The sequence below is a fragment of the Carassius carassius genome, chromosome 8 (genome assembly GCF_963082965.1).
Source record: "Carassius carassius chromosome 8, fCarCar2.1, whole genome shotgun sequence".
NCBI lineage: Eukaryota > Metazoa > Chordata > Actinopteri > Cypriniformes > Cyprinidae > Carassius > Carassius carassius.
In genome coordinates this window covers 35,203,245-35,223,029 of record NC_081762.1, presented here as the reverse complement: position 1 = coordinate 35,223,029, position 19,785 = coordinate 35,203,245, and the positions used below count along the sequence as shown (strand labels likewise).

General features: G+C 41.0%; 1 protein-coding gene across 1 annotated transcript in view; it reads right to left on the bottom strand.

Annotated features, from left to right (window-relative positions):
- Positions 1–275: 275 nt before the first annotated feature.
- ankle1 (ankyrin repeat and LEM domain containing 1) overlaps positions 276–19,785 on the bottom strand; it is a 35,536-nt gene continuing 16,026 nt past the window's right edge. Inside the window, exons 3-10 of the mRNA XM_059556955.1 lie at positions 15,053–15,158; positions 14,810–14,930; positions 13,370–14,659; positions 12,632–13,219; positions 12,192–12,360; positions 11,935–12,097; positions 1,097–1,229; positions 276–1,010 (exon numbers count right to left, since the gene is read on the bottom strand). Of these exons, the coding sequence (XP_059412938.1) occupies positions 847–1,010; positions 1,097–1,229; positions 11,935–12,097; positions 12,192–12,360; positions 12,632–13,219; positions 13,370–14,659; positions 14,810–14,930; positions 15,053–15,158 (2,734 nt within the window). The 3' untranslated portion in view covers positions 276–846. The remainder of the gene's footprint in view (positions 1,011–1,096; positions 1,230–11,934; positions 12,098–12,191; positions 12,361–12,631; positions 13,220–13,369; positions 14,660–14,809; positions 14,931–15,052; positions 15,159–19,785) is intronic.

The following is a 19,785-nucleotide window of genomic DNA, read 5'->3' as shown; positions in this document are numbered from 1 at the left end:
AGATCTCTCAGTCTCTCTGACAGCCCCGACGCAGATACACACATGCTGAGCCTGACAAGAGCTGACGAGAGGAACACACCATACAAACAAGCCCGACTGTCACGCTTGCTAAAGACTGACCGGGGTTAAAGCTGCATGCCAGATCATCCACCAATCCCACGCTTTACAGGTAGACACAGCGAGAGAGGAGAAGAAAGAGACAGAATACAGAAAACCACGGAAGAAGGGAAGAGAACTCATTTGAAAAACACATAAGCAAGACATAACAAACCTCATTTTGTGATTTTACTTTTAGCTTTTATTCGGTCTTCCATTAAAATAATCAAACTTAAGGATTTCTCTAACTTTTTATTTACGCAATGATTGCAACTAGCCTAATCAGCATAGCTTTTATCCAGCTCTATTGTATAACTATTTTAACCAAAAAGACAGCAAACTAATTGTAAATGTCACTTTAGATCTACGTAATTTCATAAAAGAAACAAAAAATAAAATAAAAACTGGTAAAATGATTTATGTAATGTAACTACATATGCATTAAAAACAAAAATCTACCACTACTACTAAGATATGTACACTGCATGTAGCTCATTATTTGCATAAAACGGGAACAATACAATAAGTAACAAGGATTAAAAAGGTACATCAAATTTGGAATCTGAAAAGCTGGTGCTCTGTTTTGTTATTAAAACTATTACAGTAATGCATTTTATTCACTGCTGATGCGCAGTACCAGATTACAATGTTGATTTATTTTTATATTACTATATCAACATGCTAATGTTTTTGGAATAGTGAACAAGAGTAATTTATGAATGGTTTCTTTAATGCCACAGCGTCTATGGATCATCTTATGTCGGCAGGTCGGAGCTGTCGCTCTCCTTCAGCCAAAAAGATCTGCATTGCCCTGTACAACAGGTGAACCCCTAACTCCCGCTTTCTTCGTACAGGCCAAGTTGACACCACACCATAGTAGTCTCCTCTTTTCTGGTTTGTGAGCATCTTCAGCCCTTTTAAAAGATCAACAGGTAAACAGACATTAAGATGGAAATGTGTGCTGTAAAGAATGTGTATAACTAGCTGAGCGTCTCTTTACCGATGGCCTCCACCATACAGGCCTCACGTGTGTAGGCTTCCACAGCAATCACATTCTGGAAACAGTGCAGGGATATCACTCCGTGCCCAGCATTCCAGACCTGCAGGATGTGCTGCACTTTTGAGCAGAGTTTCTGGACACATGAAGAGAAAAACACCATGATTGCATTTGTTATTTACATCATCATATTAAGAAACATGAGCGAGAGTGGTACTAAAATGACAGTGAGATGCAAGGATGTCATTCTTTACTCCACTACGTTTCAGGAAAATATACAATTCATTGTTATTTAGAAGTGAAGGAAGACCCACTCGCAATAACAATTAAATTAATCTTTTGAGTAGATTGTTTTCAAAGCACCAGTTCAAAAACTCCACTGGATGATTATTAAGTCCAACGATCCAAACCTATTAGACATTTGTTCATCTTCAAAACAAAAATGTAAATATTTCAATGAAACTTTCTGTCCCTTAAAGGGGTCATATGATGCAAATAAAAATGTTCCTTTCTCTTTGGAGTGTTATGCTGTGTTCACACCAAACGCAAATAGAGCGTCTGGCGCGGATGATTTCAATGTTAAGTCAATGCAAAGGCGCGTTTATGAGGTCTCGCGGCGCGAATGAGGCGTTTAGCGCGGCGCGGAAGATGCAAATTGAGCGTCTGGCGTGATAGGCCAATCAGGAGCCTGCTCAGGAGTCACTCATTCAACATGGAGGAACGACTGATGTTGTCAGTGAGCAGTCAACCGGAGCTTAAGACACAAGTATCACACACAAGTTCATATTTCAGGAATAAAAAGGACCTCGCTTGGAAGTGTGTGTTTTAAATACACATTTAACTTTTGAGTCACGTACACGTTTATCGACCCCCGCAGCCTTCCCGCTGTTTTTTTACAACTATTTTCCCCCTAATATAGCCTACAGCTACTTTTCGCTAACAAGATAATGTGTTTATTCAGAGGATGTGTGCAGGAAAAAGTGGAAAAGCCCCGAATACTCGATCAACACCAGCCATCTTCCAAACAGACAACCGCTAGCACTTGCCCCTCCCACAAGAAGCGATTTCGCCTCAGACGCGCCTCAATTTCCCTTCAAATGCTGTGTTCACACCAAACGCGAATAGAGCATCAAATTTGCGTCTACCACGTCTAGTTTGCCGCCTGAACATTTTGAGATCATTCGCGCGTGAAATTAACTCGTTAAAAATTTTTTTTATGAATTTGCATCATGGGGGGGTTTCTGCCAGCTGAGTTCACGCAGCATTTTCAACCACCATTTTTATTCTGATAATTTTCTAAATATTACTGTTATCGTGTCATGAAATGTAGTTTTATAAGTATTTCATGCGAGAATGTAGTTGTTTTAAACTCAAATATGCGGTTTATTTATAAAGACAGCGTCTATTTAAAAATGAGATGAGCTCCATGCGATCAGCGGGAGCTCAGTGATCATGTATCCGCCGAGATTAGCCTCACCTCGGCTAGACCCTCTGATATGTGCTGCTGGCTCTGATGTCTCTTTAGTGGTTCAAGATAAAATATAATTTGTTTGGGGTAAAACTAAATGTTTCTTATCTTTGGCCTTTATTCAATTAATCTATTAATATGTTTTATATATATATATATAGGTCCTTTTTATTCCTGGCTCTATAGAAAGATGAACTTTTGTCATATAGCTCCGGTTGACTGCTCACTGACAACATCAGTCGTTCCTCCTTGTTGAATGAGTGACTCCTAGCAGGCTGCTGATTGGTTAACGTGGCGCGAATTGACGCCAAAGTTCTAGTGATGGGAAGTTCGGATCATTTTACCGACTCGGACTTTTGAGTCTCGTTCAGCAAAATGAACGAATCTTTTTTCGAGTCATTTCGTTCATTTTAGCAAAATGTAATGAAAATGTTATGTGTTACTTCCCCAACACATCTAGTACTTACGCAAACGTTGATCACACTAAAAACAATACAAAACTAAAATGCTATAAGATACAGAAAAAAAATTCATTCTTTACCTGGGTCTTCAGTCTGTGATTAGCTCACCTCACCTCTTATCTGACAAGAAGTCCTCGGGTTTAAGTCATTCCTTAATCACGTTACAGCCACATACGCAAAACTAACGCAGTCTTGAGCCGGAAAGAGAATTGATTAGTTCATCTCATGAGTCTTTGGGGTCGAGATTGACTCGTTCCTTAATCACGTGACAGACCCATACGCAAAACTAACGCAGTCTTGAGCCGGAAAGAGAATTGATTAGTTCATCTCATGAGTCTTTCGGGTCTCGGGTCGAGATTGACTCGTTCCTTAATCACGTGACAGCCCCATACGCAAAACTAACACAGTCTTGAGTCGGAAAGAGAATTGATTAGTTCATCTCATGAGTCTTTCGGGTCTCGGGTCGAGTTTGACTCGTCCCTTAATCACGTGACAGACCCATACACAAAACGAACGCAGTCTTGAGTCGGAAAGAGAATTGATTAGTTCATCTCATGAGTCTTTCGGGTCTCGGGTCGAGATTGACTCGTTCCTTAATCACGTGACAGCCCCATACGCAAAACTAACACAGTCTTGAGCCGGAAAGAGAATTGATTAGTTCATCTCATGAGTCTTTCGGGTCTCGGGTCGAGATTGACTCGTTCCTTAATCACGTGACAGACCCATACACAAAACGAACGCAGTCTTGAGTCGGAAAGAGAATTGATTAGTTCATCTCATGAGTCTTTCGGGTCTCGGGTCGAGTTTGACTCGTCCCTTAATCACGTGACAGACCCATACACAAAACGAACGCAGTCTTGAGTCGGAAAGAGAATTGATTAGTTCATCTCATGAGTCTTTCGGGTCTCGGGTCGAGTTTGACTCGTTCCTTAATCACGTGACAGCCCCATACACAAAACTAACGCAGTCTTGAGCCGGAAAGAGAATTGATTAGTTCATCTCATGAGTCTCTCGGGTCTCGGGTCGAGATTGACTCGTTCCTTAATCACGTGACAGACCCATACGCAAAACTAACGCAGTCTTGAGTCGGAAAGAGAATTGATTAGTTCATCTCATGAGTCTTTCGGGTTTCGGGTCAAGTTTGACTCGTTCCTTAATCACGTGACAGACCCATACGCAAAACTAACGCAGTCTTGAGTCGGAAAGAGAATTGATTAGTTCATCTCATGAGTCTCTCGGGTCTCGGGTCGAGATTGACTCGTTCCTTAATCACGTGACAGACCCATACGCAAAACTAACGCAGTCTTGAGCCGGAAAGAGAATTGATTAGTTCATCTCATGAGTCTTTCGGGTCTCGGGTCGAGATTGACTCGTCCCTTAATCACGTGAGAGACCCATACGCAAAACTAACGCAGTCTTGAGTCGGAAAGAGAATTGATTAGTTCATCTCATGAGTCTTTCGAGTCTCGGGTCGAGATTGACTCGTTCCTTAATCACGTGACAGACCCATACGCAAAACTAACGCAGTCTTGAGCCGGAAAGAGAATTGATTAGTTCATCTCATGAGTCTTTCGAGTCTCGGGTCGAGTTTGACTCGTTCCTTAATCACGTGACAGCCCCATACGCAAAACTAACGCAGTCTTGAGCCGGAAAGAGAATTGATTAGTTCATCTCATGAGTCTTTCGGGTCTCGGGTCGAGTTTGACTCGTCCCTTAATCACGTGAGAGACCCATACGCAAAACTAACGCAGTCTTGAGTCGGAAAGAGAATTGATTAGTTCATCTCATGAGTCTTTCGGGTCGAGTTTGACTCGTTCCTTAATCACGTGACAGCCCCATACGCAAAACTAACGCAGTCTTGAGCCGGAAAGAGAATTGATTAGTTCATCTCATGAGTCTTTCGGGTCGAGTTTGACTCGTTCCTTAATCACGTGACAGACCCATACGCAAAACTAACGCAGTCTTGAGTCGGAAAGAGAATTGATTAGTTCATCTCATGAGTCTTTCGGGTCTCGGGTCGAGTTTGACTCGTCCCTTAATCACGTGAGAGACCCATACGCAAAACTAACGCAGTCTTGAGTCGGAAAGAGAATTGATTAGTTCATCTCATGAGTCTTTCGGGTCGAGATTGACTCGTTCCTTAATCACGTGACAGACCCATACGCAAAACTAACGCAGTCTTGAGTCGGAAAGAGAATTGATTAGTTCATCTCATGAGTCTTTCGGGTCGAGATTGACTCGTTCCTTAATCACGTGACAGACCCATACGCAAAACTAACGCAGTCTTGAGTCGGAAAGAGAATTGATTAGTTCATCTCATGAGTCTTTCGGGTCTCGGGTCGAGTTTGACTCGTCCCTTAATCACGTGACAGCCACATACGCAAAACTAACGCAGTCTTGAGCCGGAAAGAGAATTGATTAGTTCATCTCATGAGTCTTTCGGGTCTCAGGTCGAGTTTGACTCGTTCCTTAATCACGTGAGAGACCCATACGCAAAACTAACGCAGTCTTGAGCCGGAAAGAGAATTGATTAGTTCATCTCATGAGTCTTTCGGGTCTCGGGTCGAGTTTGACTCGTTCCTTAATCACGTGAGAGACCCATACGCAAAACTAACGCAGTCTTGAGTCGGAAAGAGAATTGATTAGTTCATCTCATGAGTCTTTCGGGTCTCGGGTCGAGTTTGACTCGTTCCTTAATCACGTGAGAGACCCATACGCAAAACTAACGCAGTCTTGAGCCGGAAAGAGAATTGATTAGTTCATCTCATGAGTCTTTCGGGTCTCGGGTCGAGTTTGACTCGTTCCTTAATCACGTGAGAGACCCATACGCAAAACTAACGCAGTCTTGAGCCGGAAAGAGAATTGATTAGTTCATCTCATGAGTCTTTCGGGTCTCGGGTCGAGTTTGACTCGTTCCTTAATCACGTGAGAGACCCATACGCAAAACTAACGCAGTCTTGAGCCGGAAAGAGAATTGATTAGTTCATCTCATGAGTCTTTCGGGTCTCGGGTCGAGTTTGACTCGTTCCTTAATCACGTGACAGCCCCATACGCAAAACTAACGCAGTCTTGAGCCGGAAAGAGAATTGATTAGTTCATCTCATGAGTCTCTCGGGTCGAGTTTGACTCGTTCCTTAATCACGTGACAGACCCATACGCAAAACTAACGCAGTCTTGAGCCGGAAAGAGAATTGATTAGTTCATCTCATGAGTCTTTCGGGTCTCGGGTCGAGTTTGACTCGTTCCTTAATCACGTGACAGACCCATACGCAAAACTAACGCAGTCTTGAGCCGGAAAGAGAATTGATTAGTTCATCTCATGAGTCTTTCAGGTCTCGGGTCGAGTTTGACTCGTTCCTTAATCACGTGACAGCCACATACGCAAAACTAACGCAGTCTTGAGTCGGAAAGAGAATTGATTAGTTCATCTCATGAGTCTTTCGGGTCTCGGGTCGAGTTTGACTCGTTCCTTAATCACGTGAGAGACCCATACGCAAAACTAACGCAGTCTTGAGTCGGAAAGAGAATTGATTAGTTCATCTCATGAGTCTTTCGGGTCTCGGGTCGAGTTTGACTCGTTCCTTAATCACGTGACAGCCCCATACGCAAAACTAACGCAGTCTTGAGCCGGAAAGAGAATTGATTAGTTCATCTCATGAGTCTTTCGGGTCTCGGGTCGAGTTTGACTCGTTCCTTAATCACGTGACAGACCCATACGCAAAACTAACGCAGTCTTGAGTCGGAAAGAGAATTGATTAGTTCATCTCATGAGTCTTTCGGGTCTCGGGTCGAGTTTGACTCGTTCCTTAATCACGTGACAGCCCCATACGCAAAACTAACGCAGTCTTGAGCCGGAAAGAGAATTGATTAGTTCATCTCATGAGTCTTTCGGGTCTCGGGTCGAGATTGACTCGTTCCTTAATCACGTGACAGCCCCATACGCAAAACTAACGCAGTCTTGAGCCGGAAAGAGAATTGATTAGTTCATCTCATGAGTCTTTCGGGTCTCGGGTCGAGTTTGACTCGTTCCTTAATCACGTGACAGCCCCATATGCAAAACGCAGTCTTGAGCCGGAAAGAGAATTGATTAGTTCATCTCATGAGTCTCTCGGGTCTCGGGTCGAGATTGACTCGTTCCTTAATCACGTGACAGACCCATACGCAAAACTAACGCAGTCTTGAGTCGGAAAGAGAATTGATTAGTTCATCTCATGAGTCTTTCGGGTCGAGTTTGACTCGTTCCTTAATCACGTGACAGACCCATACGCAAAACTAACGCAGTCTTGAGCCGGAAAGAGAATTGATTAGTTCATCTCATGAGTCTTTCGGGTCTCGGGTCGAGTTTGACTCGTCCCTTAATCACGTGACAGCCCCATACGCTATTTCTGACATTTTCTGTCACTGTGTTTTTGTTACTGTTTGTTGAGGATCTGTGGTTTGTTATTATTTTATAAATAAATAAAACCCTGTTATAAATAAAATATTGATTAATTTGTCTTTTTGACTGTCTATCGGTAAATAAACTCTAGGCTATATATTAATATAATAATTCAAGCTTACAATAAAAAGTTTTTATACTAGTTTGTTCATTTTTACTCCAATTTTGAGTTTGCTGGTATAATAATTGCTTTTCCTAGGCAGACTTGACATATTGGTGTAATATATGTATAAGAAGATTGCTCAAAAAAGGACATAATGACATATACATTAAAAGCAAATAAAATTTTGAATTTGAATTATTAATGTTAGTTTAAAACATTAAGGTTATGATAACTTCAGCTTTAACAGTTTTAACCCAGCTCAGAGTGAGGAGGATACTTCAGATCCAGTGCAGGGGCCATGTTTTGGGAAGACTTTGACGAGAGGGTAGCAAGCGAATAATCAATTCTCTTTGACGAGAGGGTAGCAAGCTTGAGGCCTTCTGCTCCCTCTTCTAAGACCTCAGATGCTATAAAGGTGCAGGCCTACCTTGCAGAGCCACTCTTACCCCGCACATCAGACCCTCTGGCCTGGTGGAGGAGATGTTCACCAGTATACAAAAGCCTTTCTGAAGTCACAAAGACAAGACTTTGCATTGTGGCCACATCTGTGCCATCTGAAAGAGTTTTTCTAAAACTGGGCAGATTATCTCAGATAGAAGAAACAGACTCAGCCCATCCAAGGTCAGGGAGCTTGTTTTTTTTAATGCAAACATGCCTTAAAGCAAGTCCTAAAAATATAGCCACAGTGTGTTATTTATTTTAAAGCTTATTTATTTTTATTTATTTAGAAAAAGACTAGCTTGTTGTGCAATATTTTTGTTGTTGTTGTGATTTTAAAGGTAATTTGTTATTGTTATAAGGCTCCGTAGCTTTAGTATCTCTTCATTTTCATTTATTTTTATTTAAATGGTTTAAAATTATTTGGGGAATAGTTATCCTCTTTGATATAAAGTTTTTATTTTGGCACAAAAGTGTTATTTATTTTAAAATGTATTAATTTTAAGTTATTATATAAAAAAAGCAAAGCTTGTTGTGCAATATTTAGTTTTTCTTTTTTTATATTGTACTTTTAAAGTTCATTTGTTAAGGTTATTAGACCCTGTGGCTTTATTATCTTTTAGTTTTATCTTTATTATACTTTTTTATTATTTTGATTTATTTAGGAATAGTTGTCCTCTTTGTTACAAAGCTTTTCTGGCACAAAAATAAACAATAAACAACAATTCAAAAGTATGTACACAGTGTTTTTTAATGTTTATAAAGTGTCATATGTTACAAAAGTATGGTTTATACAGACAATCTGATTTAATAATTACTCTAGCCAATGTTGTCACATCACGGGACAAAAGAACGAACAACCCGAAGAACCGAAAGATGAACTAATCAATTCTCTCTCCGGTTCAATACTGCATTCTTTTACTGTCTATGGTTTTAGCGTATGGGGCTGTCACGTGATTAAGGAAGGACTCGACCCGACCCGAAGACTCATGAGATGAACTAATCAATTCTCTTTCCGGCTCATATTGCATTGGTTTTAGCGTATGGGGCTGTCACGTGATTAAGGAGCGAGTCAAAAACCCGATAGACCCGAACTATGAACTAATCAATTCTCTTTCCGGCTCAAGACTGCATTGACTGACAGGTGAATCACTACTACTAGAACAGAACCTATAGAATAATGCGCATGCGCGACTGAACGAATCACTCCCCGAGACGACTCGTTCTTCCCGAGTCACATTAAAGATTCGTTCAAAATGAACGAATCGTTCAAGAACGACACATCACTACAAAGTTCACATTTTTCAACTCGGGCGGCAGACGCTAATTCGCGTCAAAACGCTTAAATGCACAAAAAGCACCATTCGCACTTAACGCGCGTATCGCGCACAATGCTCAATTCGCGTCATATGCGCGAACTAGACGCGCGAATGAGGCGAATTCGCGTCTTCCGCACCGCGCTAAACGCCTCATTCGCGCCGTGAGACCTCATAAACGCACCTTTGCATTGACTTAACATTGAAATCATTCGCGCCAGACGCTCTAATCGCGTTTGGTGTGAACACCGCATAACAAGCTCTTGGTGCATGAAGAAGATCTGTAAAGTTTCAAATCCAAGGATATACTTGTCCACACACCCCTGAAACACCTCATTCAAAGACGCCCTACATCTCTACATCACAGTGTGAGAAGATTTGCATAACACCAGCCAGATGTTCACCCAAAGAAAGGAGTAACACTTATCCTCACTGTTGCCGCCGCTGCCATGTCATGGAGACACTGTGTTTCATTGGGAAAGCGAAGACACTTAGTTTGGTCTTCAAAACGAGGACACAACTAGAAATCAGTGGTTAAGTTGTATTTACAACACTCTTCCAGAACAGTTCAACCCAAATATTCAGATGTGTGCAGTGCATTTTACAGAGGACTGTTTCCTGATCCTCGGAGAGAAGACAATACCGGCTGTTCTGACTCACAATCTGTAAGTAGTTCACACGTGTAAAGAATTTGCCACTGATGATTCAAATGAGTTTTTACTAGTGTAGAGTAGCACTTGTTGTTTTCTAGTTTCTCTGATAACAAATGCAGACATGGTTTTATGTTTACAGGGCGCATTACAAAGCAACATCAAAAAGAGTAAAAGTCAGTGGATCTCAATTCCAGTCCCCGCGCCCCAGCTCTTCACATTCATAGTGAGTAATACAGTGGTGTATCGAGGTATACAGAGGTAAATGATGTCAAACTTCTCCATGTGTGAAGAAGTTGCGCAGCACAAATCCGTGAACCAATGTTCCAAAGTGAAGTATACTTTGACGGATTTCCCCTGCTCAGGGAGTGGGGAGCAATGAACACTGTGTAGGGACCATGTCAATCGCTAGGAGCTCACTTCTAATGAGCTGATTATCCGAATCAGGTGTGCTAACAAAGAGAGACATGCAGACCTGGGGGGAGCGAGGACTAGAATTGAGAAACACTGGTATTGTCATTGTAATCTGTAATTATGACCCCACTGAATGCAACAAATGCCTCATTTATAATATGTTTGAATGTTTTGATTTTCTTCTGTGGCTTAATTGTTTAAAATATTACATAAATTAGCATTTGACTGAAATGTCTGTGTTGAAATATTTTGCATTCCAAGTATGCTAAAACTGTGCACTTATGTTATGTGAAACAACCCTGGCTGTATGGAGCATTGCAGACGCATTCAGCTTTCCAGCTGAATTAAATGATTTCCAATTAAAAAGCAAAATAACAGTGGGCAAGTAATTCAATTGGTGTATGACCAAACAGTGTAGACACCGCATTATGTAGCCTAACTCATTTTTGGGCTCCAGGATGTCAGGATCTGCACTACATATTTGTGACCCCCACTCCTGCCCGCAATAAAGGTTAAACTTTAAACAGTTAAACAGCTGAGAAGATCGTCAGGGTCTCTCTCTCCCCGCAATCAAAGACATTTACGCCTCAAGAATTTGAGTGAACTTCACAAGGAATGGTCTGAGTCTGGAGTCGAGACATCAAGAGCACCACACACAGCACCTACTCGCTGGCCTCCGTTACTCATGCAGCATTTCTCTCTGGAATCTCTGTCAGCTCTACCTTTTATAGTTTGCAGAACAAAAATTGTTTTTTAAAGCATTAAAATCACTAAATAAAAAATGAAAATAATAAAGAAAAAGACTACATTTTAACTGGTATAAGAAACGCATATTAACTCTAGCGCTAGTTCACTCATGTGCCTCGCCAACTCCTGATGACTTTCTGACATTTACAGATGAAGAACATACCTGTGACATGTCTATTACACACTGAGGAAAGCACAGATATATTCGCTGTTTGTCATGAAGGACCCATTTGATCCATGATCCACATCAAGAGCGGTTTAAAAAGAAAAGAAGCCTGCAAATATTGAGATTGTTTGAACAGAGTTTGTCGTTTATGGAACCACTTTAACCCAGAATGATTTGCTAGGTTATAGGGTTAGGTTTTGGACTTTGATCCCAGTATTTCCTCATGTCTCCCATCAAGCAGCCTTGATGAAAGAGCACACTTAAAACAGTTTAGAGAGGAGAAATCAACTTGATTGCAAATAAATGCACAGACACTATTTAAACTGAACAGAGATGACATCACTGAATTCAATGATGAACTGCCTTTAACTATCATTTTTTCATTATTGACACTGTTTTCCTAATGAATGTTGTTCAGTTGCTTTGACGCAATGTATTTTGTTTAAAGCGCTATATAAATAAAGGGGACTTGACTTGACAATACATATATAAAAAAAAAAAAAAATTCACAATATTATTGTTTTGATGAATAAAATACAACCCTGATAAACAAAATTATCAATTTCAAACTTTGGAATAGTAGGGTAGATCTTCTGCAAATCCCTCTTATATCAAAATGAATAATAAAAACACATCTAACCTTGGAGCTCTTGTCTCCTTTGAAATACTCCAGAGCTTCATAGAGGTGACTGTAAGGTCTAGAACGCTTGCCCTTTCCAACATAGAAAACCGCACTGATGAACGTCTGAAAACATTCTTTAGGATTCATGGACTGACTTCGATATGGTAGATTCTTCGTCACTCTGTAAAGCAGCAGTAAGGAAAAAATGTTAGTGAACAATAAAAGAAGCAGTCATGGTCAAATAAAGGCAACACAATGTGAGAGAAACCATGTACCGTGGGTCAAGCAGCAGGTAGTTAAAGCTGGATTTAATGAAACCCTCCCGCCATCTCTTATTCTGATCTGCCTTATCAAACTGCTCACACAGAGCAAGCTCATCTGCTTGACAATTAGGAAGTATGAATCTGTGAAGCACATTTTCCAGTTCTGGGCTGTAACCTGCAGCTGAGAAAGAAATCATTTATCAAACACAAGGAACCATGACATTTGTGTGCTATCATTGATCTTCTACTCTTTTATTACAAACGGACCTTTCAATTAGTTGTCATCATTAAATGCACACACAAAGCTTTATTTATTCATGTGACTTGAGGGCCAGTTATATAACTACACATTTGTAACTAGGCATGCATAAAAGCTAACGGATCACATGACCACCTATTGATTACCCTGGCCTTAAGTATTTCACTAATGCTTTCTATTTTGGCATACATACCACTGGGGCTCACTGCGACAGATCTCTGGCTGTGTGGCGTATTCTGAAGGGATCTCTTTAACTTCTGTACGTACAGTGGACGGGTTTGACTGTTTATGGGTCCTGGATATTCTCCCATTTCAATTAACTTGCTTCTAAGGTCCTTGTCAGTTAGGCCACTTACTCCAACATCACTCTCCTGTTTGGGTCGATAGCTGTCTGTGCTGCAGTCTGGACTTGTAGAGCCGAGCTGAAGGGAGCGCCAATCGTAAAGCAGTGTGTCCTCAGAGCTACTGGTGCTTATCCTAGAGCTGAAGGAGGTATTGGCCATTGGGGGAACATGGGTCTCAATGAGCTCATGGCCCTCTTCAGTGTCAGTATAAAGGTATTCCACAGGTTCATCCATTTCAGTAGCTAAGGGCTGTCCAGCAGGTGTGCAAGAAAAGTTGGCCAGTGCCTGTCGCGAGCGTCCCGACAGTCGGCTCATGCTATACCGAGGAGTACATCCAGAGCACCCTGCATTAGCACCTGGATTCCTCTGTGTTTTTGGGGATTCATACATCAACCTGGAGGCAGATTCTGAGTTATCTACCTGAGATGGCAAAGACCCTTGAGAGGCAAGTCCAAACGTAACACTAAACTCTTTGTCTCCTATAGCAGTAGGGAAGATCTGTGGCATTACTGTTGAGGTTTTCTTCACTTCTTGTATACCAGTGATGCGTTCAGGAGTGGAAACCTTATCACCAGCCTCACTGACACTTGTTTCCAACTGTGGTTCAACACTTCTTTCAGCAATTAACACAGTGTCAGCCATGCTGTCGGATAGGATTAGTGTGTCAGCTTGGCTTTGACCATCTGAGATTACAGATAACTTGAGAGAGCTCAATTGTGAGTCAACATCCTCCATTTTGTCTTCATTAAAACTGTGCTTTGATGTACCATAAGGCGACTTCACAGTGTTGCGGCGCGAACGGGTAGCGGTGGGCAGCGTCTGTTCAAAGAGGCAAGAGCTGGTTTGAAAGGAAGCCAATTTTTGGCTCATTCTTTCAGAATGACGACTCAATCTGGACCTGGTTCTCCCAGTAACAAATGGACTTGGAATACAATCAGATTCAGTACTGGTCACCTCAATCTTACTGGCATCTCGGACGGTTGCGGACACACACGATTGTTCAATAGGACCCCTGACTACCTCTTTTAGCTGTCTGTTTCCATCATTTCTAACACTGAAGCCACACCGCTCCACAGTCAAATCTGATTTGTGGTCACAGGGTTCGGACGAAGGTGGACTTCCACTGTTTTCAGTGCTGGGGCTCTGGTATGGCTCACTGCCACAGCTGTTGTACTCGCTGGACCCACTGCTGATGTGGGGCTGAATGATGCTCTTAAATTCATCATCATCATCATCATCATCCAGTTGTACAGGCCCCACAACAGTCTTATCAAATTCATCTTCCCCTGTGTCAACTTCTTTGGAAAATATGAAAACATCATCAGGACACGTGACATCGATTCCCTGATTCTGTAACACAGTCGCCATACGCTTACAATCTAAGAAATCCACATATTGAGAAAGATCCGATGTAAGATCACTAGACTGATCAAGAGAGAACTGCTGATGCTCATCTGGGCTGATTACAGGTAAATAATCAATACTTCCCCTGAAGGTGACACTCTTCCTGTTTTCCCGTTGAGACAAAACAGGGTTATTGTGCAAAACATCACAGTCAGTATCTGCGGCTTGATGCTGATATGTCATGGATGGATTGTTCTTATTGTCCACAGCAGAGAGACAATTACTAGACAGCATCGGTAACTCCTTGCACATGTCATCATTATTCCAAACATGAGAATCATGTGACTCAAGATCTGACGTCTCTGAGAGCCAGAAAGCCTGACTCTCTCTGTTCAAAGGTCTTCCATTGACTCTACAAGTGCTGGAAAAACAGGACAGGCGTGTGCTGCTCAATGGGCCTGCTCCAGGGGGAATAAGCATTGAAGTTTCTGGACTGAACGAACTGTCGCTCATGGACTGTCCAGAGAGGATTGCTGGAAAAAAAATAAAGACAATATTATGGTAGTATGATGAAGTTCTCCTTTCACAAGATAAAACACTATTATCTTTCACTTTCACTGCACATTTCTGTTAGAGCATGAGGCCTAATAATTAACCCAAATAATGACAACTAAAATTCTTACAATACTGGAATTTGGGAATGTCTAGCTCCTCTTTGGATGTATGGGATTCGTACTCTTGAAGAAGGCTTGCACATCTACTGTTCTCCTCCTGCTCCGCCAGATCAGATGGTTTATTCCCATCCTAGAAATAAAGCAATTAACACTTACATTATTAGTGTTCCCAACTTGATATAAAGCACAGACTTAAATACAGATCATTACAGCAGGTCAGTACTGGAGATGGTAATGCACTGAATGTTTTACTTGATCTGTGAGGTTTGGGTTTCCGCCATTCCTTAAGAGTAATCGGAGATTCTGAAAACACCCCCAAGATGCAGCGATGTGTAAAGGAGTCAGATCGTCAGTAGTCCTAAAACAACAATAACCAAAACTATAAAACATCACGGTAACAGAATCACTTTCAAGGAATTTTCAAAGCACAATTTTTTTTTGGTTTTCAAGGATTAAAATCAGAGATCTCACTTACCAAACAATATCAATATTACCTTTCAAATTCTAATAAATAAACAATAAATTAAAATACTACAAATATAGTGCACCTATATGCACCAACCATGGCAACTTTCAAATCTATCGTATACTATAGATACTATGGCAAAGTTATTCCAACAACAAAATACAAGGTCAAACTCAGACTTCAATAAACGGAAAAAGTCAACAGGCTTTTCAAAATCCAAAATATTGGCAAACAGGTTTGGAGACTAAAGCATCCTCCATGGTCTTCTGTGTCTCTCCTCACTGAAGACATCAGACCTGATCTGTGAAGCCACTGTCGTTCGTCACACTGCACTGAGCAGCCGCTTCAGTTTTAATTGTAGTGTCTGTTCTTTTACTGAACTAAATGATTTGTATTACTATACAGTCGTGGCCAAAAGTTTTGAGAATTACATAAATATTGGAAATTGGAAAAGTTGCTGCTTAAGTTTTTATAATAGCAATTTGCATATACTCCAGAATGTTATGAAGAGTGATCAGATGAATTGCATAGTCCTTCTTTGCCATGAAATTTAACTTAATCCCAAAAAAACCTTTCCACTGCATCTCATTGCTGTCATTAAAGGACCTGCTGAGATCATTTCAGTAATCGTCTTGTTAACTCAGGTGAGGATGCTGACGAGCACAAGGCTGGAGATCATTATGTCAGGCTGATTGGGTTAGAATGACTTGACATGTTAAAAGGAGGGTGATGCTTGAAATCAATGTTCTTCCATTGTTAACCATGGTGACCTGCAAAGAAACGCCTGCAGCCATCATTGCATTGCATAAAAATGGCTTCACAGGCAAGGATATTGTGGCTACTAAGATTGCACCTAAATCAACAATTTATAGGATCATCAAGAACTTCAAGGAAAGAGGTTCACTTCTTGTAAAGAAGGCTTCAGGGCATCCAAGAAAGTCCAGCAAGCTCCAGGATCGTCTCCTAAAGAGGATTCAGCTGCAGGATCGGAGTGCCACCAGTGCAGAGCTTGCTCAGGAATGGCAGCAGGCAGGTGTGAGCGCATCTGCACCCACAGTGAGGACAAGACTTCTGGAAGATGGCCTGGTGTCAAGAAGGGCAGCAAAGAAGCCACTTCTCTCCAAAAAAAACATCAGGGACAGATTGATCTTCTGCAGAAAGTATAGTGAATGGACTGCTGAGGACTGGGGCAAAGTCATATTCTCAGATGAAGCCCCTTTCCGATTGTTTGGGGCATCTGGAAAAAGGCTTGTCCGGAGAAGAAAAGGTGAGCGCTACCATCAGTCCTGTGTCATGCCAACAGTAAAGCATCCTGACACCATTCATGTGTGGGGTTGCTTCTCATCCAAGGGAGTGGGCTCACTCACAATTCTGCCCAAAAACACAGCCATGAATAAAGAATGGTACCAAAACACCCTCCAACAGCAACTTCTTCCAACAATCCAACAACAGTTTGGTGAAGAACAATGCATTTTCCAGCACGATGGAGCACCGTGCCATAAGGCAAAAGTGATAACTAAGTGGCTCGGGAGCCAGAATGTTAAAATTTTGGGTCCATGGCCTGGAAACTCCCCAGATCTTAATCCCATTGAGAACTTGTGGTCAATCCTCAAGAGGCGGGTGGACAAACAAAAACCCACTAATTCTGACAAACTCCAAGAAGTGATTATGAAAGAATGGGTTGCTATCAGTCAGGATTTGGCCCAGAAGTTGATTGAGAGCATGCCCAGTCGAATTGCAGAGGTCCTGAAAAAGAAGGGCCAACACTGCAGATACTGACTCTTTGCATAAATGTCATGTAATTGTCGATAAAAGCCTTTGAAACGTATGAAGTGCTTGTAATTATATTTCAGTAAATCACAGAAACAACTGAAACAAAGATCTAAAAAGCAGTTTAGCTGCAAACTTTTTGAAAACTTGAGTACCTCAAGGCTCAGTACTAGGGCCGCTACTCTTCACGCTTTATATGTTACCCTTGGGAGATATCATCAGGAAACATGGTGTTAGCTTTCACTGTTATGCTGATGATACTCAGCTCTATATTTCTTCGCAGCCCGGTGAAACACACCAATTTGAAAAACTAATGGATTGCATAGTCGATATAAAAAACTGGATGACAAGTAATTTTTTACTGCTAAATTCTGAAAAGACAGAGGTGTTAATTATAGGACCTAAAACCTCTGCTTGTAATAACCTAGAACACTGTCTAAGACTTGATGGTTGCTCTGTCAATTCTTCGTCATCAGTTAGGAACCTAGGTGTGCTATTTGATCGCAATCTTTCCTTAGAAAGCCACGTTTCTAGCATTTGTAAAACTGCATTTTTCCATCTCAAAAATATATCTAAATTAAAGCCTATGCTCTCAATGTCAAATGCAGAAATGTTAATCCATGCATTTATGACCTCAAGGTTAGATTATTGTAATGCTTTATTGGGTGGTTGTTCTGCACGCTTAGTAAACAAACTACAGCTAGTCCAAAATGCAGCAGCAAGAGTTCTTACTAGAACCAGGAAGTATGACCATATTAGCCCGGTCCTGTCAACACTGCACTGGCTCCCTATCAAGCATCGTATAGATTTTAAAATATTGCTTATTACTTATAAAGCCCTGAATGGTTTAGCACCTCAGTATTTGAATGAGCTCCTTTTACATTATAATCCTCTACGTCCGCTATGTTCTCAAAACTCAGGCAATTTGATAATACCTAGAATATCAAAATCAACTGTAGGCGGCAGATCCTTTTCCTATTTGGCGCCTAAACTCTGGAATAACCTACCTAACATTGTTCAGGAGGCAGACACACTCTTGCAGTTTAAATCTAGATTAAAGACCCATCTCTTTAACCTGGCATACACATAACATACTAATATGCTTTTATTATCCAAATCCGTTAAAGGATTTTTAGGCTGCATTAATTAGGTAAACCGGAACCGGAAACACTTCCCATAACACCCTATGTACTTGCTACATCATTAGAAGAATGGCATCTACGCTAATATTTGTCTGTTTCTCTCTTGTTCCGAGGTCACCGTAGCCACCAGATCCAGTCTGTGTCCAGATCAGAGGGTCACTGCAGTCACCCGGATCCAGTACGTATCCAGACCAGATGCTGGATCAGCACCTAGAAAGGACCTCTACATCCCTGAAAGACAGCGGAGACCAGGACAACTAGATGAGCCCCAGATACAGATCCCCTGTAAAGACCTTGTCTCAGAGGAGCACCAGGACAAGACCACAGGAAATAGATGATTCTTCTGCACAATCTGACTTTGCTGCAGCCTGGAATTGAACTACTGGTTTCGTCTGGTCAGAGGAGAACTGGCCCCCCAACTGAGCCTGGTTTCTCCCAAGGTTTTTTTCTCCATTCTGTCACCGATGAAGTTTCGGTTCCTTGCCGCTGTCGCCTCTGGCTTGCTTAGTTGGGGACACTTCATCTACAGCGATATCGTTGACTTGATTGCAAATAAATGCACAGACACTATTTAACTGAACAGAGATGACATCACTGAATTCAATGATGAACTGCCTTTAACTCTCATTTTTTCATTATTGACACTGTTTTCCTAATGAATGTTGTTCAGTTGCTTTGACGCAATGTATTTTGTTTAAAGCGCTATATAAATAAAGATGACTTTGACTTTGAAAACTAATATTTATGTAATTCTCAAAACTTTTGGCCACGACTGTAGAAAGTTAAATGGACGGATGGGGCCGGTGCCGCGGGGGGCAAGTGACATCCCCGGTGTTGTAGCTCAACCGTCAACCCCGTCGATCACGGCAAGCCAATTCAAATCTGTCCTGCTGCTAGGAGCTGTCCTGCTGGTGTGGATGCTAATATTAGGGCTGTAGCTATCGAATATTTTAGTAATCGAGTATTCTACCAAGAATTCCATTGATTAATCGAGTAATCGGATAAAATGTGTTTTTGCTTAATTAAAGAGCAATATTAATTATGCAAGAGAAAATAAGACTCCTGTGTCTCTTAAAATGAACAACTAAGTTTCCTTTTTTAGAAAAAAAAGATATTTTTACTTTTTAAATGCATAGAATGCAATGCATAAATCAGAAATCAACATTTAATTATTACGCATTGTTTCTCTGTCTGTACTTGTACTGTGAACAATGACAATAAAGTTGACAGATGAATTAAGTGCCATTCAGTTGGGGTTTTAAATAAAGCATTTTCTGAGATGCACATTAATGCACATTAAACACATAAAACATTAATTTAATTTATCTTTTAATTATTGAAAATTTACTTAACTTTTTGGTAAACAAAGGGGATTTACTATAAAAAAATAAAATATGGAAGAAATGTTGTGTGATTAAACCTTAAAAAGGCTTTTTTTAGTAAGTTAGTAGGCTATGTACATTCTGCTGAACAATAGTAACACAGGACTTTTATTTTGACGGTTTTACTCAAATCAAACGGTCAGATGCTCATGAAGTGATATCAGAGCAGTTCTGGAGATGTTCCTCATGTGTTCACGTCTTATTTAGTGACAGCAGACGCTGAAA